The following is a 22,807-nucleotide window of genomic DNA, read 5'->3' on the forward strand; positions in this document are numbered from 1 at the left end:
GTAGCCCCCAGAAGGGCTGCCCAGAAGCATCTTGGGCAGTAAAGACTTGAAAGCTGTTCAGATACCAGGGCAACAAAGATAAAATATAGAATTAGAGGGCATCAAGCCAGAATTACAGGAGGGAAATATATGCAAGGTGCAGGGAGGATTAGAACTGCCCAACCTTTGAGCTAGCCAAGGCATTTTAAAATTAACTGGTGTGTGTGTACCTTCCATTCACAAATCCAGGTATCTCCTGGGTGGGTGTGCGACCTGCCAGGAGCCAAAGTTGTGTTGCCTTTTACTGCCACAGAGCTCAGCAGTTCAGAGCATTTGCTACTCTTTCAGAGGATCTGAGATTGGTTCCCAGCACCCACATCAGCTGTTTACAACCAAGGGACCTGATGTCCTCTCTTCTAGCCATTGCAGGCACATCGGGTAGATCACACACACATAAGTAAAAATAAAAAAGAAACCTCAAAAACCCCCAGCAATACTTTGACCTGAGAGTAAGGGGTATAACTTTTCAGAGTTCATTTTATAAGTTACAATATCATCATTTAAAAACTTTCTGAAACCAGGAATGTTGGTAACACCTTTAATTCCAGCACTAGGGAGACAAATGCAGGTAGATCTTGAGTCTGAGGCAGCCGGGTAAACAGAGTCCCAAGGCCAGCCAAGATTACACAGAGAAATCTTGTCTTGGGAAAAAAAAAATCAAAAAACAAAAGCAAACAAAACAAACAAGCCCCCCAAAGGAAACAAGTTTTTAAAATAAGAGTCAACTCTAAGTAATTTAAAAAAGTTTTATTAAATCATTTAGACTTGAAAGAAGTCATAATAGTTAACACACTTCTGTGCATTCTGTACAGCACCAACCCAAATGGATTGATTTCCGAATTTTTATAAATAAAAAATAAAGGTATTTACAGGGAAAGTGAAAACATGTTAGCAAGTTGAGATGATTAAACTTATCTATAATCAGTTTGGGGGATGTACCCACTTGTAGTATTACATGTAAGATAGGTCTCTAATAGGATAAAAATTCCATAATTGAAGAAGTTAGTAGTAATAGATGATCCATTTCTTACTACGCTTTTTTTTTTTTAATTTTTTTTTAACCCTCAAATCAGACCTTTTGGGCAACACCTAAAAAGCTTCATTTCCCATTCTTGGCGGTAAAAAGTACAAAAAAGCTCCCTAGACCTAAAGGATGCCGCTGTTCACTGCTGCAGACTGATACTACCAAAGACATAGCAACCAGCTTCTGCTATGTGCCTTCCAAAATGGCGCAGATGGGTTACGTGCTCTCCGGGGACAAACATGGAATCAGCATTGTAACAATCACTTCCGAAACCACCCTTGCATCTCTAGAAAGCATGTTTCTAGAACATGTAGTTCCCACGTGAGAGGGTCTTTTACATTTTTGTGCTTTAAAGACATTTCCAGTTCAGCTCATTTGAGGATCTCTTCTGCCTCCTGGTGAAAAGCTTGACCAGCTGGTTTTGAGACACCAACAAGAAACGAGCCCATGTGTCATTTACAAAGCCCTTGACATTCAGTTAAGATTAAACTGGGTTAGGCCCATAATCCAGTCTGACTTAGAAAAATTGGTCCCAGTCAAGTTGACCAAAGCATAAAATGTGAGTCAACCGCCATGGAGATCCATCCACATTCCTCAAGATGCTTGCCCTGTGCCACCTGAGAGGGTTGCTGGGACAGCCGAAGGCTAGTTGCCAGGCAGTGGGCTATAGGAGCAGCTGGGCTGTCTGCAATGTTTTGTTCCGGATGAGCTCAGGGAGCGGGACCGCTGTCTCAGAACCGTTTTCCCGGGAAACTCCAAGTTCTCAAATACAGCATTTTCAATGATGTCCGTGGCTTCAGGCCGCTCCGTGGGGGATGGGGAGAGCATGTCTTGAACCATCATATGCTGGAACATAAAAATGGTTTTGTGTTAAAAGCTCTAGATTTAGTTATTAAGCAGTCCTGTAAGTGATGGAAAATAAACACATAGATGTGTATGCATACACACGTGCACGCACTGGGTACACATGTCGCACATACCTAGATTCATATTCTGTCTGTCTGTCTGAATCTCCAGTACATAAGTGGGAACCCAGGGCTCTGCAAGTGGTAGGTACGAATGGTCTCTATTTTGTTACACCCTCAGCTCCAAGCAAACTTCTGTGTGTGTAGCGCATCTGAATAGACAGCTCTCACAGAAGCCCCACGGCAGCCATAGAGAATGGCAGGAAAGAGCACGGCTGAGTTCATTTTCCTGTGTGTGCGTGTACAGGTGGCACATGCCGTGTACCTGGGAGCAGAGACCAGGGAAGGAGCATCGTCCTGCTCGGTCTCACTGACTCTGGAACTAGGTGTGCAGCCAACAAGTCCCGGCGGTCCTCCTGTCTGCCTGCTACAGTGCTAGAGTTAAATAATACGTATGCAAGCTCGACCCACTTTGTGTGTGTGTGTGTGTGTGTGTGTGTGTGTGTGTGTGTGTCAGGGACTCAAACTTGGTTCCTCAATAAGCACGATGACCTGAGATGGCTTCTTAGGCCCCTTGTGGTAGAGCTAGACCCCTTATGCTGTCCATATATATATGCACATACATACTACGGTACACACACACATACACACTCGCACACAATAAATAAACGTATGACTAGGTGGCAGGCTGAATTTAGCCTGTTAGCTTTGCTGCAAATGTACAGAGGCTATCTGGGTATAAAAAGTGTTTTTATAATGAAACGAAAGGTTTTAGTATCACATCCTTATGGCACAGATGTCACCTGACTTTAATAATGGATTCATTTTACAAATACACATGAATCTACAAGAATCGAAGTAAAGCATTTTTAAAGCCAAGATTTATCGATGTGTGAACATAAAAGTGATACGATTGTGGGCCTCCACATACTATAGGAAGTAAGTTACAAAAAGAAGTGATGTTACAGTGTATTTTTAATCCCAGGAGCATCTTCATCTTCCACTAATAATCTAACCCTCTCCTGGAACGAGGAGCAACTGGAGCCCTCTGTTTAGCCATAAGCCATTTTTTGAGATCACTGACCAAGTTACCAACATAGAGTTAAGGTACCACAACTGCTCCTTTAAAGGTGCTTTATGACGTTAGCCTCAGGGAAGAGGGTAAGGCAGCCTGACCTCTGCAGGCCACTGGGCTCCTAGAGAAGTGCTCCCAACCTTCCTAGTGCTATGGTCCTTTAGTATACAGGTCCTCAGGCTGTCCTGCCGGAAAGCTATTTTGTTGTTACTTTATAACTTTAATTATGCTACAGTTATGAATCATGGAAACACCTGTGTTTTCTAATGATCTTAGTCAACCCCCCTGGAAACTGTTTAGGTCTAAAGGGGTCATGATGCCCAGGTTGATGAGGCGAAGCTGACCAGTTGACTGCTAAGAACCCTTTGTGTTTAAGAACAACGTAAACACTTAATACAGTGATTTTAGAGAAAAAGCTGAAAATGATCCATACCTCTTGAGGGTATTTCTGAGTGAACTGTGTCGGAAACTTGAGACTTCTTACATCAGTTAGAATCTAAAAAGAAAGAAAGTACTAGTTAATCTTTTAACTTTATTTTGTCGTATGTCCATTTCTCACATGTGCTAGACAAATACACTGACAACAGCCCAGCCTGTCTTTCCCCTTTCCTTCTCTTTTATTCATGTGCATATGCCTACTGTGTGCTCATGCCTATATGTGCATGTATGTGCATGCAAGTGCACCCGGGCAGCCCAGGTGTTAGCTCCCTGGAGTAACGGCAGCTGTGAACTGCCTGCCAGATGTGGGTGCTGGGGACTGAGCTCCTGTCCTCTTAAAGAGCAGCAAGGCCTTTCAACCTTTCACTGAGCCTTCTCTCCAGCCCCAAACCATCTACTTTCTTAACAGTGTCTTTGATGGACTGTTCAACTACACAAGTTTGATTCTTGATTCTTTCCTTGGAATGGATCTCTGCTTTTGTTTTGTTAGGACAGAGCCCACCAGGTAGTTGGTAGCCTTGACTGGCCCGGAGCTTACCATGAATACCAAGCCAGCCTCCAACACACAGAGATCTATCTGCCTTGTCTCTGCCTCCCAAGTACTGGGATGAAAGGTGTGCACCACCACGCCCAACTTGTACTGTCTGCCTGAAAAACCTATGGTCATGATTTGTTCTGAGAAGGAAAAACCTAGCCAGGTGTCATTTGCCAGCATTTAGTCTGTGAGTACATGGCCCCTTGTCCTGCGTTCCGGTTTCCTCCAGACAACTGTCACTATTTCCTTCTCCCACTCATGTTAGCCTCCCTCTGGCGTAAATACTGTTAAGATTAAGATGAATTGACACCAACAGAATATCTAGGAATAACCTAGTTGCTCACACGATCCCTTTGCTCCTAGTTTAACTGTCTAGTGGCATCAAGAATAAACTTAACAGCGCTGGAGAGTTCACCTGTGCAGCTTACAACTGCATGTAACTCCAGCTCCAGGATACCCACCCCTCCCCCCACACAAAGTTTAAAAAAGAATAAATATAACCATCCTTTAAAAACTCTTGTAAATTCTGAATGATTTTCTCCTTCCATTCTTCTGGGTGTGTGATGTACTTACCCTAACTCGCTCCATCTGAGTGCTGAATGGGTAAAGGAGTTCAAACAGAATCAAGCCTAAAGAGAAGATGTCCACTTTATGGGAGTAGTTGTTTCCATGAATCTGAAACAGCAGAAATATATGTTTAAAAAACCCAAATCGCCCCAGAGAGGGTCCAGCATTCCAGAATTCCCACAGAGGTGGCTCAGTTCCCACCGCCCACCCAACCTGAGCTGATTCAGTTACCTCTGGGTAGAAGTGTATGTGTAAAACTGTTAGCAAAGAGTTAATTTCCAAGTCCCTCTCCGGCCCTCTTTCACTATGGGCAGGTGTAATTACACCACTCAGCATCACAGAGGGAAGGCCCAGGTAAGGCTCCACAGAGATATGCATCAGCACAAACGGCAGAAACCTGGAGCCTGGTGCTCTGGAGTCGGTAAGGGCCGCTCAGCCCCCTGAGGTGAAGCTTTTCAAAGCTACACTATCTGAAGCCAATCTCATTTCTAATCACTGTGGTCCTGAAGTCGGTCATTACTGCAAGCCACTAATCAACCTGGGCGCCTTCATTACACACTTAATTGCAGACTGCTTTGCATGCATAGCTCTATTTTTCATGTGCATATTTCTTGTTCTTCCCGGGTCCTGGCAGGGAAGAGACCTGCTGCTTTTGTGTTCCTTTCCCATCATTCAGCACTGGGCTAAGTACAGAGCAGGCCCTCAATAAATACCTGATACCACCCGGGCAATGAATCACATCTGGTCTGCTCTATTAAGGAAAGCCCCATTCAAATGCAAAGCGAACGCCCGAAGCCTGCAGGGAGCCCTTTTATTTATGAACGTTTCCTTAGGCCACTTGACTACAGGTAAACAGCTTTGGAACAGCTATACTGCTGTAGGGGGAGGGAGAAGGTAAACAGGCTGGGTGGGAGAGCAGCTGCCAGGGTTGAGGCCATCACCCCCTCACCTCCACACCACCCTAGGTATGTATCTGCCTCTTTGGTTCCTTTTTCGAAGATGGTTCTGGCTTCTGCTCACAAAATACAGGTGCAAAGTTCCACTGACCTGTCTTTCTAAAGCGATCACAGCAACCTATCTGCACTAACCCTTGCCTGCCACCCTCCCCCACCTCTTGGGAAGGGTTAATAAAAAACAAAACAAAACAAAACAAAACAAAAAAAAAAAAAAAAAAAAAAAAAAAAACCAGGTCCAAGGACATTGCCAACAGGGTTCCAGGGGAAAAAGATACCCTCATACAATATATTGTGGCTCATTCAATGGAGGAAGCTGGACAGCTGATACTCAATCCCATCAATTTCTGTCCATGCAGAGTGGATGAAGATGAGACAGATGTTGGGCCAATTATCTAAGTGACCCACCAGCCTCACAGCAAAACTGACATTAACTTTAGTGTTCAAAACAAACGTTGAGCAGTCCGAACTGAGTGAACACAGCAAGAGCACTGTCTAAGGATGTCCAAGAATGCATGCATGGTCACATTTGAATACTGACCAAAAACTTTATGAAACCAAATTCCAATTTTGGTTTCCAACAAAACAATTTATATATATTTATATATAAGATATATGTGTGTGCATGCATGTATATACATGGAAATTTTATACCTATTTTTGGTAAATGCCCTTTCCTTATTATATATCCCTATATTTTCATTCCTTATAAAGAGGAAAGATTAATATATAGAGAGAAAGAAGGGGCTGGAGAGATGGCTCATCAGTTAAGCGCCCTGAGTGTTCTTCCAGAGATCCTGAGTTCAAGTCCCAGTAACCACATGGTGGCTCACAACCATCTGTAATGGAATCTGATGCCCTCTTCTGGCATGTCTGAAGACAGCTACAGTGCACTCACATACATTAAATAAATAAATCTTTAAAAAAATTAAACAGAATTATTTACGTTACTGAATTATATAATTTTTGAGACTTAAAAGTTTTTGTATTTTTATTTTATGTGCATTGGTGTTTTGCCTACATGTGTGTCTGTGTCAGATACCCTGGAACTGGAGTTACAGTTGTGGGCTGCTGCGTAGATGTTGGAAATTGAATCAGGGTCCTTTGGAAGAGCAGCCAGTGCTCTTAACTGCTAAACCATCTCTCCAGCCCCCACATATTTATTTTAATTGTATGAATTTATGGAGACTGAGCTCTTGTTTGAAAAGATCTTCTACTTAGGTTTTGAAGAACAGTTTGCTGAGTGTACCACAAGAGGGCGGCAGGGTTGGCAACAACTAGAGTATTGGCTGGCACAGTATTCGAAGGCCCGAAAAGGTTCATTTTTTTAAAAAAGTGAATGTAAATGCTAGCACATGCCTTTAATCCAAGCAAACAGGGGCAGCTGGATGTCTGTGAATTCAAGGTCAGCATGGTCTACAGAGTGAGTTTCAGGACAGCCAGGGTTACATGGAGTAACCCTGTCTCAAAAAATAAAACAAAATGGTGAGAATGCAGACCTGGTTTGAGACGGGACCAGGAAACTGGAAATCCTAGCTGTGTTTTAATCACCGTGCACTGTACTATGGAGTTACAAATAGTTTCAAGGAAAATAATAGTTTGAATTGTTTTTTTCCCGAGAAAGGGCTTCGGTGTGTAGATCTGGCTGTCCTGGAACTTGCCTTGGACCAGGGCTTGCCTCAAACTCAGAGATCCACCTGCCTCTGTCTCCCAAGTTCTGGGATTAAAGGCACACACCAACACCACCTGGATTGAAACTAACTTTTAGAATTTGTTTTATAAAATTATCCAAGTATTGTGTTTCACTTGTTGCCCGTTTCCCACAAACCCATCATTCCTGCTGTTCCTGTTCCCTCCTCCCAACAGTCCTACCATGTCTTCATGTAACGTGGCGACATACTAACCTTAACAGCCTGTGTTTTAGAGGGCCTTTCCCAGTGAGCCCTTCTCAGCAATTCCTACTTTGCTTCCACATTATTTAAAATGGAAACATTATTTTTGACCCTGTGTACAGAGGTTAGTTTTTATTTGTCAGCTCTTTGAAGTGTACTTATTTTTGTGTGTGCTTGTACACACTTGCCAGTGTCCCTTGTCAGGTGACAAGTACGAGTTGTTCCTTCAACCACGTGGGTCTTGAGGATAGAAACCAGGTTGGTGGCAAATGCCTTTACCCAAGTCAGTTCATGATTAACTTTTACAAATTTGATTAAAATTCTGTTTATCTCAATCCTGATAATACACTGAGGTATCAAAAGAAAATTCCAAAGGCAGTTCAGGGCTCCCCTGGTCTCTCCTCTAGGGACAAAGATATATACTTAGAACTTGATATTCTACCCTGTTTTTATTTTTCCTTCACTAAGTCTTAGCTACATCACTGATGAAGCCAATCTAACTACTTAGGCCAACTGATTTCTCTCTTTCTCTGTGACTCATAATATCTCTGCAGTACACTTTTTACTTTTTCTTCCTCTTAAGTAGATTTGCTTAGAGAAACTTACTGTTTTGATTTAAAACTATTAAAATCAACTCGGAGATGCTGTTCATTGTTGTGGGTTTGCTATTCTGTGGCTCCTCTCCTCTCTCTGAGCACAAACCATGACCATTCTTAAGCAAAGAAGGCTCACGTAGCCAAACAAATATATGAAGCAGAGGCAGAAGGCAGAAGGTCCAAGGGCTGAGCTATATGAGACCCTGGCTCATAATTGAAACAAATATAAACACATTTAAGTCCAAACAGAAATTTTAAAACTTTAAAAATTTCAGTATTTTTCATTCTTTTATTATTAACACATTGTTGATGTGTTGATGTGCTCTGTCTCCTTCCCAACACCCCATCTCTCTTTCTCTTTGGGTTCAGAGGTGACAGCATATTCCACAGTTGTTCTCACTCCAACCCCAGGGGCAGAACTGCTATGGTAATTTTTAGGAGTACTGTACCAGGAACATGGGAAAAGACTCATCAGGCACAGCCATCTCACTGCCTAGCTACCTACAAGTCTGAAAGACTCACCTGCTCTGGGCTCATGTATAGCTTGGTCCCTACTTGTCCCGTGTGTGTAGCATAGGCTGGCATTGGAGTCAGTACAGTCTGCTCTTCTTCGTCCTGATCCATGGCAGTCACTAGCCCAAAGTCCCCAACTTTGACCACATCATCCATTGTGAAGAATATGTTGGAAGGCTGGGAAAATAATAATAATAAAAAGAAAATCACAGTGATTGTAGACAGAGAAGGGAAACCCTTAAAGACAGTGTTTGCCTCGCTAGCATCTGTTTCTTGTGCTTCTTCTAGAAGTATCCTGACTTTGTGAATTCCCTTCTGCCTGGGTATAGAGCAACCGCACACTTGCCTGATCCCTTCCCTTCCAAGGAGTCCGGTGAAGGGATGGTCTTGGTTTACTGCAAACAAGCCTTAGGATTTCTGGCCACCTCAGGGGAGAGAAAAAGTTTTTCACTACCGCAAGCCTTCCAGAAAGCTTAAAAGACAAATATGTCTGGGAACCATTAGCTGTCACCTCGAGTCTGTGACAGTAGAACTTGATTGAACATGGAAAGAATAAACAGGAAGTAGAGAATGCATGTTCACCAAATTGTCTAGTTCTAGCTGACACTTTGCCTGAATCTGACAGTTTTGCTTGATAGAGCTCCTGTGGACTTTCTCAGCACTAATGCTTCTGGTTGCAAGCAAAAGAAAATCCTAACTAAAATGAACCAAGGGTCCAGAACATGCCCGGCATGGCTCTGAGTCTGGGATGAGGGAACAAGATGGGCGGACATGGTTTGGACCACCATGGAAACCAGAGGATAAATGACCTAGGTGTGATGAGAATCAGGCTCTCTGAGGAAACACCGAGAAAAGCCCAAAGGAAAACAGAATTTCTGGAGAGGCAGCATCAGATGTGTTGATGACAGACATGTGACCAAGCTTTATGAGAGGGAAAGCCGACAAGGTCTGACATGGAGACTTGTATCAGAACATGGCAAAATTTAGGCTTTTCAGCGAGGGGAGAGATTAGTGGTATTTTTGTTAGTATACTAAATATCTTTGAAATGACTGCCTTCTCAAAGGAATAATCCTTTATGTTTTTAGAAAAACTAAAGGGAAAATTAACTTTCTTCTGGGAATTTTTAGGGTGCACATCAAATAGAGAAAGTTCTTTACACAACGAGGTAGTATTGAGCAAACATTTCCCCAACAGCTTGCTCACATGGTAAACCAGCAGACTATGACTGTTAATGAGGCATGGGCCTTGGATTTCATTGTGCAGCTTCTGCATGACAGGGAGTAGGCCCATGGAGAGCTTGTCATGCATGAGGAAGATTGTCGTATTCACACCTCAACTGCTAGTGTCACCAAACTGAAGTTGGAGGTCTCTCTGTTGTAGGACATTTTCTCCACTCCAACTAAAGGAAACACCTCTCAAGTTTCACTGTGTGTGGATCAGTCCACAGCACCCAGCTTGAACCCATATCACACTTACCCAGCACAGTGACCACTTATAAAAAGTGGTGGATATGTAGGAGCCCTGGTCTCCTCCCCAATTCCTATTCCTATTTTCTCCCCAAACTCTTAAAACACATTCAAAACTTATGCTAGGCAAGCATTCTACCACTGGACATACACTCCCAGCCCCAGAAAACAACTATTATAGCTACTTTAGTATCTAAAGCAAAAAAATTTAAAATACTCAATACAAGGCCAAATATGCCAGGTGTTTAAGTTACTACCCTCAGGAAATATTTAGGGTTCCATACACACCTAATGAGGGCTACCAGGAGCATGTGGGTTATGACAAGAAACATTCAAATGAAAGTTTAATAGAACCAACAAACTAGCTACAGTTCTGCATATTTTAGAAATATAGACTATGGAAAAATTGTGTATGTATGTATTACTGGAACAGGGTGGCCTTGAACTCACAGCAATCCTCCTGTCTCAGCCTCTTAAGTGTTGTGATTACAGGAGTGCTGTAGCCTCTGAGTTAGGATTTTATGCAATTTAGCACAACTGTATTGTTGTAGTGTTTAGTATTGTATACTCTGAGAACAGGGTTTAAGTTTTGCACAGCTCTGGCCACTCAGTTAAGCACTTGCCACTTTTCTCTAGTCAGCTTCCCCCTCAGAGCCCACACAGTCAGCAATGGGGCAAAACCATGAGCATGTGCTCCAAATCTCAGTTGGCTAGTGAGGAGAATCATCTCCCTCCACTCAGGCCCCCTCACCATGTGATGCAGAGACCTGGGTGCTTGTGTCAAGGTTATTCAAAGTCATTAAGAAATGCGAGGCCACCAAGATGGCTTAGTGGATAAAGGTGCTTGCTGCCAAATCTAACAACCTGAGTTCAATTCCTGGTACCCACACGGTGAAAGAAGGGAAACGACTCTTAAAAGTTATCCTTTGACCTCCATATACACACTAAGCACACACACATATCCACACTGTAAATAACTCTAAATAAATAACTCTAATAAAACATAACTATACACACACAATTTTTGAGACAAGGTTTCTCTATGAAACTCCGGCTGGCCTCGAACTCAAGAGATCCATCTGCCCCTACCTCGATACAGACATGGGCCACCACTGCCTGGTGATGTAAATTTATTTATAAAGCATAGGAATTATGTGGTATACCTGCTCATGATGGACTTTAGATACGAGATCTTTTCCCCATCAGGACTACTGGAAATAGTTTTTACAGTAAAACAAAAATGAACAGGTTCTAAAGGAAGAAGCATTGTTCCCCTGGGTCTTTCAAATAGGAGACTTCCTGCTTCCTTCCCGGACCTCTGCTCTCTGATGCCTTTACATTACCCAGCTCTGCTTTAAACCCCATGTCACACCCAAACCATGACCATCACATACAGGTCTGTACCTTGAGGTCCCTGTGCATGAGTCCCTTGCTGTGCAGAAACTCCACTGCCTCTGCAATCTGCAGGAAGATGTGCAGGCACACGCTGTGCTCCCTCTCCTCCATGCTGCAGCGTCGGTTCATCCAGTCTTTAAGGTTCTCCTTCCTGCAGAGCTGCATCTGAATGTACAGATACACCTTGGGGGAGCTGGGCTGGAGCTGGTCCACAGTGTTCTTGGTGAAATCTAAACTCAGGGTGGTTGGCCTGGTAGGAGAGGTAGACAAGGTGGCTTCTGAAGAAGATCTGCTGCTGGAGTACTTGAAATCAGTTAGCTTATTAACATAATGGTCGCCACTGTGCAGCCGGTTCATTCTGGGGTCCTCCTTACTGGATGCATTATCACAGCCAGAGTCTTCAAACACTATGGAAGAGGAAGTTCCCTCCCTTGACCTGGTAGAGGGGGAAGCTTCAGAAGGACAAAGTTCAAAGGAGTGTCCCTCATCATTGCCATCTACTGTTCCATCTTCCACATCGCAGTCTGTCAGGCAACTGTCCTGGAGGTTGTGGGCTGCGTCCGCTGAGTCACTGTTGTCTCCACAGTCTGTCCCTGAGAACTCCAGGGGGGAGAACTGGCTCTCAGATGAGCTTGTCTGGCCACAGGAAATTCCCACTGAGAAAGACCGACTTCTTTCAGAAGGAGCTATGACTTCAATCTGTTCTTTTGTAGAGAAAGGATCCATCCTTCGGATCTTAACAGATGGGGCATCCATTGGGCTAGGGGAAGAGAGGGGCCAGTCTGTGCTAAAAGCGGGAGAAATACAAAGAACTGAGTGAATATGTGTCAGATGTGACTTGCACCATATTTTAAAATGTTTCAGTTATTACCAAAAACATGTAGTGGATATAAAACACGTCACGCGGGACAAAGAACATCTCATCCTATCTATTCCTTCTCCAGATTTTTATTTGAGAGCTTAATTTTGTTTGTTTCAAATTTGTGTATGTAAGTGCATGCCTTCTTGTCTGTGTGTGAACCTCATGTGTGTGGTGTCTGTAGAAGCTAGAAGAGCGCATGGGATCTCCTGGAACTGGAGTTATAAGCAGTGGTGAGCCTCCTGATGTGGGTGCTTGGAGATGAACCCAAGTCCTCTGCAAGAGCCCTGGGAACCTAATGATACTGAATATGGTCACAGTTATCTGTGTGTAGTCTTTTGTATAAAATGTAAAATAGGAAAACAATACCAATGACAGGGCTTCTTGACAGCCACAGTTCTGAAGCCCTGTGCAAATTAATGTAGCTCACAGGCCCTGAAGATAGAGGCCACTTCCCTTTGTCCTTGCTAATAGGTGCTACTTAGCAGATGCCTCCGGGATCTAGTGTTCTACAGGCATGCTGCTTCTCTATTCTTCACTATGGTTTTTTGAGGGGATTCCTTTCCACATCACATCCTGCACAGATAACACTGCAGGGGGGTGGGATGGAGGTATCCGCAGGCTACCTAAGTATATAAACTTTAAAAAGTGGAAATAGCCAGCCAGGCAGTGGTGGTGTACAGCTTTAATCCCACCAGAGGCAGAGGCAAGTGGTTCTCCAAGTTTGAGGTCAGCCTGGTCTATAGAATGAATTCTGGGGCAGCCCTGTCTCAAAAAAAAAAAAAACAAAACAAAACAAAACCAAAAAAAAAAAAAAAAAAAAAAAACCAAAAAAAACCAAACCCAAAAAACCAAAACCAAACAAATGAAATGTGCAATAGCCTATAGCCATTTAAAATGAAGTTATAAATTATTAACAGCCAAGAGAAAAAGCCCACAAAAGAGAAAAAAGAATGGAGGCACTATAACAGAAATGGGACACACTGAGAAAAGGCATCGTGGCTCCCTTGAGTACATTCACATTAAGATAGAGCATGCGGAGAAAGTCTCCACCAGATCTTGAGTACTTAACTAGTGCCCGGAGGGTACCGGGGTGATGTGGGCGGAACACTGCATTATCCTTTTCAGGCACCAGTATGGCACCACATGACAGCAAAGCACTAGCCTAGAAGTGTGTCGAACAAGTTACCTTTCGTCTTTCAGCCAGATTTCATCCATCGCTTCCTGCCACTTCTCTGGTGGCGTTTCTAGCCAGGCATTGAAATACCTCACAATGCCTGGGTGCTCCAGCTTAGCCAAGGCTTTAACTTCCCGCATTACCTTCTCCCGTGCTAATTCCCTGAAGTAGAGAAAACGAGATTAAGTATTTGGTGTCCAACAGTGAGAAAAAAAGTGCGTTAGAGGTCTCTTTGAAAATAAAATTAAGAACATATGAGTTAGCCTCAGTCATGGAGCAGTACTGAATTCCTTTAAAAAAGTGGTATGTTGGTTTTCCCCCAAATTCTTGGGGGGGGGGGATGTCTATTTTCTCATCTAAATAAAGTTTCTTAGCTGAAGGAAAATCACTATCGACTCTTACATGTCTGCTGGTCCATGTGAGGAAGACTCATCTAGGATATGAGCTTCTGGGGTATCTGTGAGAAATGGTCTATAAAGATTATGTTAAATGAGGTAGGAAGCCCCGTCACACAAAAGGAAGCAAAAGATAGAAACTGAGCCGCAGCATCCACCATCCTGTCCTCCCTGACTGCAGCATCCACCCCTTGCCCCCGGACTACAGCATCCACCATCCTGTCCTCCCTGACTGCAGCATCCACCCCTGTGCCCCCCCCCCCGACTACAGCATCCACCATCCTGTCCTCCCTGACTGCAGCATCCACCCCTTGCCCCCGGACTGCAGCATCCACCCCTGTGCCCCCTGACTGCAGCATCCACCCCTGTGCCCCCTGACTTCAGCATCCACCCCTGTGCCCCCCCGAATACAGCATCCACCCCTGTGCCCCCTGACTGCAGCATCCACCCCTGTGCCCCCCCGACTACAGCATCCACCCCTGTGCCCCCCCCGACTACAGCATCCACCCCTGTGCCCCCCCCGACTACAGCATCCACCCCTGTGCCCCCTGACTACAGCATCCACCCCTGTGCCCCCTGACTGCAGCATCCACCCCTGTCCTCCCTGACTGCAGCATCAACCCCTGTGCCCCCTGACTGCAGCATCCACCCCTGTGCCCCCCTGACTGCAGCATCCACCCCTGTGCCCCCCTGACTGCAGCATCCACCCCTGTGCCCCCCGACTACAGCATTCACCATCCTGTCCTCCCTGACTGCAGCATCCACCCCTGTGCCCCCCGACTGCAGCATCCACCCCTGTGCCCCCCGACTGCAGCATCCACCCCTGTGCCCCCTGACTGCAGCATCCACCCCTGTGCCCCCTGACTTCAGCATCCACCCCTGTGCCCCCTATTTACAGCAGACATAATGTGACCAGCTGCTGTCTCGTGCCCTGCCACCATGCCTCCCCTGGCACAATGGACTGTGTTTTCAAACTGAGCCATAACAAACCTGTAGATTTATTTTAAGGCGTTACATGAGAGGTAGGCGGAGAGAAGGGAGGAAATTGGAAGAGGAAGAGAAAGAAACAAATCAAGAAGCCAGCAAGCCTCAGCAACCCTCCTGCCTCCTTCCTACTTGACACTGGGGTTATTTACAGGTGTGTGCAGGATGCCCAGCCTTTTGTGTGGTGGGATCTGAACTCGTCTTCATGCTTGTGCAACAAAAGTGTATTTAACCTCCAAGCCAGTCTGAGAGAGCACACTGTAGAGCAGTCTACAGCAGAACTTGGAGACGACTTGTTACCTTGGCGCACTTGGAATCAAAGAGCTGGAGGTAGAGACTATGTGGTGACGACGGTGCACAAGCTGGACGCTGTGCGTAATGAGATCCAAGTTTAGTGACAGTGTCGCCCGTTACCTGTTTGGGAGACGGATCCTCTTGATAGCATAATTGCAGTCATCCACTTTGTTTTTAGCTTCGAAGACAACGCCAAAGCCGCCGCGACCCATGCACTGAATTGGCTCAAAATCTGTTAGATATCTTAAAAGATACATACAAAAATCTTAAAGTTTGAAATGTTACAACAACATCAAGACTGAACAAAACAATTACTACATCACCACACACAGATGCATACACTCCAAAACTGTCAGAACCTATTTCATAAAAGCACAGCGAGAACTTGACCAGCAGCAGTCTAAGTTCACCCGTGCTCATAAATAAGCAAATGCATACATTACAGAGTTCACGAAAAGATACGAACGGCTTTGTTTAGCTGGCACTCTCTCGTTCTTACAGAACCGTACCAATGATCTGTTCTACCCCAAACTCTGTCAGATACCAAAATACCATCTCCTTTCGCTAAGCTTCTGCTTTCTTCGGTACTTCAGACCCTGTTAAAAATGTTATCTGTATTTCCTTGCTTATAAACTTGCCCTAAACAAAGACAATCAGTCTTATTCTATTTACAGCTGGAGCTCTCAGTGGGAACCAGAGCCAGCACGGGTAGTGCTGTGAGTGTCAGTGCGCCCACCAGGGAAGGTGTTCAGCCAAGCTGAGTCCCCGACAGCCTGTCACCCTTTGGTGCTTTGAGGTAGTCCTGCTCTTGGCTCCCAAAAGCTTAGATTACCGCCATGAGACACCATGCTTGGTTGAGCGGGGATGCGTTCTCACTCCAGCCCACTTCAGGCTGCAGTTGCGTTTTCCACGGCAGAACAGATGTCCTAATTTTCTGACTAGGTATGTTGGGTACTGTAATGGGAACACGGCAGAAGACAGGGGTTTGGCCTGTCTCACACTCTCGGGTTCAGGGTTCTTGTTCCTGCCTGGCGCTCTCCTGGGACAGGCGCTTCTTTACTTTTAATGAAACCCCACCCTTTCTCCATGCTACTGTTCGTACACATCTTAATGTTCCCACGGCGCTGTCACGTGCCGGGTGGCATCTCCTTTCCACTCACAGAAGTCATGTGCAGCACCACTGCACCATGGGGACGTAATTGTGAGCAAAATATTTTGGTTTTTCTTCATGGTTCTAGAATTTGGACACTACTTGGCAAATCAAAGATCTAACAAATATCTGTTTGAGTAATTAACGTATGCGTGCTGGAGACTACTCCAGCCACTCGGAGTGGAGACTCAGCTATTCTACGGTGTCACTCTTATGGAGTGAGCTATGACTTGTACACTCACGTTAATTTAATAGTTGCTTCAGCTGGTCAGAGAACAGTTAAGGTGGAGACATAATTGATACCAACCCTCCCTGGGCCAATTACCTTCCCAGAGAAGGAAGAGCGTTTGCCCTAAAAACAGCTAGTCTCGGGCCTCAGAACAAATCCACCTCCCCAAATGCAAAAGCCCCCAACAGTTCCAGGGCCAACTGCACTCCTTCCCATCTCTAAAAGGAGCGACATTTTGCCGACTCCTCAGTTGGTGGAGGGTGAGGCGGGATGCGAGTCCCAGACTGAAGCTGTCTGTGTGCATCACTCGCCAGGGCTCTCACCGGGACACGTATCCTGAGTGTCTGCCGTCGCTCCAGCTGCTGTCGCCGGCATCGGCACTCACAGCGTCGTATTTGCTTTCCGTTTGGCACTGAGTTTCAGACTCCTTCCGCTGCTGAGAAGGCAGAAAGCAGTTCCCGTTAGAACAGAGTAGAACAGAAGTCGCTCCCCGCCTTCGCTTCTGAGACAAACGGCAGGGGCAGGAAAGCACAGGGGCGGGGGCAGCGGCTCCCTCCACGGGACTTCCGCAGCTTCACAGGCCCGGGGCCTTCCTTTGCTCAGCAAATGGGTTTTGCTTCCTTTCTCTTTTGTAAAAGATTCTAAAAAATGTTATGTGCATGCTTGCCTTCGAGTACATGTGTGCACCGTATGCATGTGTGTATGAAGGTGCCCACCTGGCCAGTTTCTTAGGAATACAATGACAGATGGTTGACAGATGCCCTGTGGGTACTGGGAACTGAACCTGGGCCTCCGGTAAGAGAAGTACTCGTAACCTCCAAGCCATCCCTCCAGCCCTTGCAGATACTTTCATAAATGTCCCGACAACGTAAAGTTAAACTTGGCAAAGGAGTTCTAGAGCAGATGTGGACTGCAACCCCTTTGGGGTCAAACTCGCCTTTCACAGGGGTCACATACCGGATGTCCTTCACATCAGATATTTACATCATGATTCATAACAGTAGTAAAACTACAGGTGTAAAGTAGCAATGGGAACGATTTTACGGCTGAGAGTCAATACACGAAGAACTGTATTGAAGGGTGAGAGCCACTGCTCTGGAGACTGAAGATTCCCATGGGAAAGGGCAGAGGTCATGGCTCGTCTACTCATTAGCTGGTTCTTGTCCTGCCGGGTTCTCTGTAAGGGACTAGAGACCTGGACAAGTAACTGGCTGCTTCCAGAATGTCATCTCGGGCAGAGAGAAATGAGGCCTTCCATATGAACTGCCTTAGCAAGCCAGGAGGCTGGTTTTTGGCAGAAGCAGAGGACCTAGTTCTGCAATCTAAGGATCCAGGCACGGAGAAAGATAAACAGAGCAGGCGGGGCAGGACTCACTTGGAACCCTTGCATGGCTGAAGAAAGCTGAGCTTTGCCCTAACGCGAACGTCACGTCAGTTATTAGGGTTTGCAGGTGGAGTGGGGACGGAGAACCTCCCCACCTGGCTGGCAGACAGGAGTGGACTAGAGGCTCGAGCCCAGTTACAGGATGTTCCACCAATCAGACAGGTGTATGTGCGAGGAAAATGGAGACAGACATGGGGAAATGGGAAGAATGCTGCAGGTACTTAGAAAGGAGCCCTTGGCAGGTGGTGGCCGGCGAGGGAGAGAATGGCTTTGGCTGTGGTAAGAGAGCAGGGTGCTGGAGTCTGAGACAGAAATACCTGTGAGACAGGCAGGGGCAGCAGGAAGATGCCCGTTCTGTTTAATAAAAGGCCATCTAAGCTCTTGTCAAGGTCAGTTTTGTGAGCAGTGGGCCGAGGCCTGCATGCAGACGAGAAAGTTAGAAGCGGCGTGCAGTCATACTCTGCATCATGGCCCGTCAGGTATCTACGGCACGCCCGCAACAGTGTGCTCGTAAACGTATTACTATTATGACTGGAAAAGATGTTTTATTTTTATTTATGTGTTTGAGCCTATGCCAGAAATATGTGGAGACCTATGGAGGCCAGCTTCACCTATGGAGGATGTCAGATCACCCTTAGCTGGAGTGAAAGGCAGTTAAGAGTTGTCTGAGGTGGGAGCTGCAAAAAGGGAACTCAGGCCCGCTAACCACTGAACTCACCAGCCCCCCACCTCCCATAACATTATAATACAGTTGAAAACAACTGTGGCTTTTTTTCCCCCCTCTCGATTGTGCCTTAGATATTTCAGATACACAGACACTAAATATTGTGTTGTTGTCACACACTGTATGAGACTGCAAGACTGGCAGGCTGTGTCATACTGGCTGTTTAGGTCTAGGACCTTTGCACGGTGACCAAACTGCCTAGCGAGAGCGTCCCAGACCGTACCTTTGTGGCTAACTGAGGGAGACAGTACAAGAATTGTATGGTGAGTCTGAGTACACTAGCTCCCCCACCCCATACGCTTTCTATACAGCAAACACTTAGAAGCACACTAGGCTGAAAGAGCAGCTTACCCTGTGGGGCTGAGGATGGAAAAGCCTGCGCACAATAAAGGTCGTGGCTACAATGCAGAGCAGGATCGTTCCAAATATTTCCTTCCACCAGTGCAGGAGGAGGATGGGGTCCTTCTTGCGGATGTTCTTGCTGAAGTGCGAGCTGTCCAGGAACCTGACTGTGATCTGCGTGCTCCGCCTGTTCCTCTCTCTCTTGTAATACGGCAGATAGTAACCGTTATCTGAGAGGACAAACGCCAAAGGGGGCTTCTGTTGAGACAAACTGTAACAGTTCTGTTTCCCGCCCTCCAAGACAGGGTTTCTCTGTGCAGCTTGGCTGTCCTAGAACTCACTCTGTAGACCACACTGGCCTTGAACTCTGCCATTCACCTGCCTCTGCCTCCTGAGCGCTGGGATTAAAGGTGTGCGCCGGCACCGTCCAGCCAAATTCATCTTAATTTATTAATTAACTTCAAATAACTGAGCAATGGCACTTACCATATGGATACTGCAGGATTGAAAGTGCACCGTTACTGTATTCTTCATGGGAGTATTTATCATTACTTAGACATTTGTCAAACTCATCAGACCCAACCAAGACAGGAGTCCTAGAAGGAGAATCTAAAGAGAGGATGTAAACTATTAACCGTGTGACTTCAATGAAAGGCATGGGCTCATTCATGTACTTAGCTCAAGAACACTGAGACACAGTCAGGCCCCACCCTAGGAAGATGATCTACACCTGTGACAAAGGACTTGGGCGCTGAACATGGGCAAAAAAGCCAGACTACATCTCAAAATGACAGATGCAGAAAGAGTCATTCAAAGAATCACTTAAGGGAGAGCAAGTCAGGTCACTGGGTAAAGGCATCTGCCATCAAAGCTTCAAACTTGAGTTTGATGGTTCTAACCCACATAATGAAATTAAACTAAATTTAAGTTCTTCAAGTATAACATTTACAATAAAATGTATGGAAAGACAATGAAAGGATTTGGCCCAGTATTTCAATTTATTTATTTGTCTCAAAAATATGATGTGATAACCAGGTAACTTTTTTACCTACATATTCTTCTTAGTTTTTTGGTTCTTTTGAGACAGGGTTTCTTTCTGTAGCCCTGGCTGTCCTGGAACATGCTCTTTGGACCAGGTTGGCCTCGAACTCAGAGATCTGCCTGCCTTTGCACCACCATGGCCTGGCATATTCCTTTTTAAATGCTATCTTTCATTCATTTATTTTTTTAAAGATTTATTATCATTATATTTATGAGTACACTGTAGCTGTCTTCAGACACACCAGAAGAGGGCATCAGATCCCATTACAGATGGTTGTGAACCACCATGTGATTGCTGGGAATTGAACTCAGGACCTTTGGAAGAGTAGTCAGTGCTCTTAACCACTGAGCGACTCTCCAGCCCTAAATGCTATGTTTGTTAGTTGGTTTTGGAGATGTGGTCTTACAGTGTAGCCCTGGTTGACTGGAACTCATTGTGAAGACCAGGCTGACCATGAACTAACAGAGATCTGTTTCTGCTTCCCAAGAGTTTGGAATAAAGGTGCTTGTTCTTTTTTTCTGAGGCAGGGTCTCCTGTAACCCAGACTGACCTTGAGCTCACTATGTGGCTGAACCTCCTGCCTCCACATTCCAAGTTGCAGGCCTGTGCTGCCAGCCCTGGCTTACCAGGTACCTGAGTAGTCTTTGTAAGGTCTCTAAGTGACTTACGGATTAACGGCTTCCATTTGATCGTCGGCAGAGGAATAATTGCATTTTCGCCATTTACAGATTCCAAGGCCTTCGGGCCTGTAGGGAACTTTTCTGAGACCCTGACGGATGACTGCAGGTACAGCTGGCCCCTGTACATCCCTGTCAACCACAAACACATCAGTCACATGACAGAGTTCTTAAACATTTGCTTTGATTTAATGCACTTAGATAAACCTTAATTCTTTACTACGTAGCTCTTTCTAGAGAAGATGCTTCAAGCATTTATTTACATTTGACTCAGCATTGAGGAGAACATACAAAGCCCTTACAATAATGTTCCTCTCGGATTAAATAGCACCTTTTCATTAATCAAACATTAAAAAAATAAGACTCAAAGAGTGCTTCAAAGAGCTGACATGAACAGCCTGTAAATGAAGTTTATCTAAACTACTCTAATTCCATGACTAACAGTTTGGCCAAATGCTACTGTAATGCATGTATGATGTTTTATTTTATAAAAACGGGGACGTTCTTCATTTCCATGAATAGACTAGCGATATATCTGACTTGTTTGTGTTGCCAAAGACATTTACTCCTTCAGATCACAGCTTTTCATGGACACCGAGTCGAAGTATGGGTGGCATATTGTTTATATAAGTTGGTGTTGATAATCCAAAGTAATCCAAACAGGTACAAACATTTCAACATGTATTTATGTGACATGCTCAGTAATCTAGAATCACAGGGGGAGTTTTGCTGTTGTTATTTCAGAAAAGCTATAAAGGTGCCATGAAGTAAACAAATGGTAGCTTGTAGGGGAGAGCAAACCAACACAGATGTGCTCAGAGGTTTTGTCTCTTCAGCAGTGGGTCTCAACCCTTTGGGGGTCAAACAATCCTTCCATGGGGGTCTCCCAAGACTATCAGAAAACACAGATGTTTACATTACTATTACTTTTTACATTATGATTTATAACAGTAGCAAAATTACCATTACGAAGTAGCAACAACAGAAACTGTTATAGTTAGGAACCAGCACACCTTGAGAGAAACAAAGGTCGCAGCATTAGGAAGGCTGAGAACCACCGCCCTGCACACGAGGGCATTTCTCAGCCTCTCTAACTTATGTCTCGGATGGAAACACACTACACTGCTTAGGCTGCAGAACTGGACAGGCGGAGAAACTGCAGGGATACAAACCAAGGCCCGGGTGAGAAGGGAAAGTAAGGCAAAGGATGTGCTGGGTAGTAAAGCAGGACGGGCCGTCGGCAAAGCACTCTGGGTCTCAGTGGACCTTCCCGAGCTGGATCTACCCACCTAAGTACACGCTGTTCTCCGTGGCTCCCCGAGCGGCCTCTACGATGTCCTCTTCATCTTCCAAAACTTCTTCATTGGCTGTGTAACTTGTATCATCAAATAGGCTGATAGGGATGACTTTGCCGTCCCTCACCAGCCAGGCAGACGCAATGGGAGTGCAAAACTAGACAAAGAAACACACAGCAACGTAAGCAGTATTTACCTGATTCTTGTAAATGCCTCATCTCTCTCTCTCTCTCTCCCCCTCTCTCTCTCTCTCTCTCTCTTTCCCCCCTTCCCTCCTTCCATGTGTGTGTGTGTGTGTGTGTGTGTGTGTCTGTCTGTCTGTCTGTGTGCTGTGAGTATGCAAACTTATGTAGAAGCTAGACGTTGATGATGGCTATCTTTTTTACTTGCTTTCCACTTTATTTATTTATTTAATTTACTTATTACATGTTTGGGTGTTTCACTTGCATGTGTGTTTGTGCACCACTGGCCTGCCTGTGAACAGCCGTGCGGGTGCTAGGAACACAAGCTGTGTTCTCCGCTGGAGCAGCGACTCCTCTGAACCACGGAGCCGGTTCTCTCTCCAGCTCCTTCAGCTTAGTTTTTGACTCAGGCATTCGCTGATTAGGCTAGGCCGACCAGCCAGTGAGCTCCGTGGAGCTGCCTTTCCCTGCCTTCCCAGAGCTGGAAACAGCTGGAATGCCAGGCTTGGCTTTTCATGTCGGATCTGAACTCGGGTCTCCAGTCTTACGTGACTGACTGAACCACCTTGCCAACTCCACAAAATGTCTCTTAAAGTCAGTTTTAAAGCAGAGCAAAATACTCGAGATTCCAAAATGGCATCACCTCCCTCTAGCAATGTGTATGGTCCAACAAA

The 22,807-nt window shown here is 45.3% G+C and overlaps 1 protein-coding gene across 1 annotated transcript in view; it reads right to left on the reverse strand.

Annotated features, from left to right (window-relative positions):
• Positions 1 to 843: 843 nt before the first annotated feature.
• EIF2AK3 (eukaryotic translation initiation factor 2 alpha kinase 3) overlaps positions 844 to 22,807 on the reverse strand; it is a 55,639-nt gene continuing 33,675 nt past the window's right edge. Inside the window, exons 6-17 of the mRNA XM_080932283.1 lie at positions 21,946 to 22,108; positions 20,648 to 20,788; positions 19,424 to 19,546; positions 18,947 to 19,167; positions 16,811 to 16,923; positions 15,229 to 15,351; positions 13,448 to 13,597; positions 11,409 to 12,186; positions 8,547 to 8,714; positions 4,590 to 4,691; positions 3,477 to 3,539; positions 844 to 1,909 (exon numbers count right to left, since the gene is read on the reverse strand). Of these exons, the coding sequence (XP_080788409.1) occupies positions 1,709 to 1,909; positions 3,477 to 3,539; positions 4,590 to 4,691; positions 8,547 to 8,714; positions 11,409 to 12,186; positions 13,448 to 13,597; positions 15,229 to 15,351; positions 16,811 to 16,923; positions 18,947 to 19,167; positions 19,424 to 19,546; positions 20,648 to 20,788; positions 21,946 to 22,108 (2,346 nt within the window). The 3' untranslated portion in view covers positions 844 to 1,708. The remainder of the gene's footprint in view (positions 1,910 to 3,476; positions 3,540 to 4,589; positions 4,692 to 8,546; positions 8,715 to 11,408; positions 12,187 to 13,447; positions 13,598 to 15,228; positions 15,352 to 16,810; positions 16,924 to 18,946; positions 19,168 to 19,423; positions 19,547 to 20,647; positions 20,789 to 21,945; positions 22,109 to 22,807) is intronic.

Source organism: Micromys minutus (genome assembly GCF_963924665.1).
Source record: "Micromys minutus genome assembly, chromosome: 18".
In the NCBI taxonomy this organism is placed as follows: Eukaryota; Metazoa; Chordata; class Mammalia; order Rodentia; family Muridae; genus Micromys; species Micromys minutus.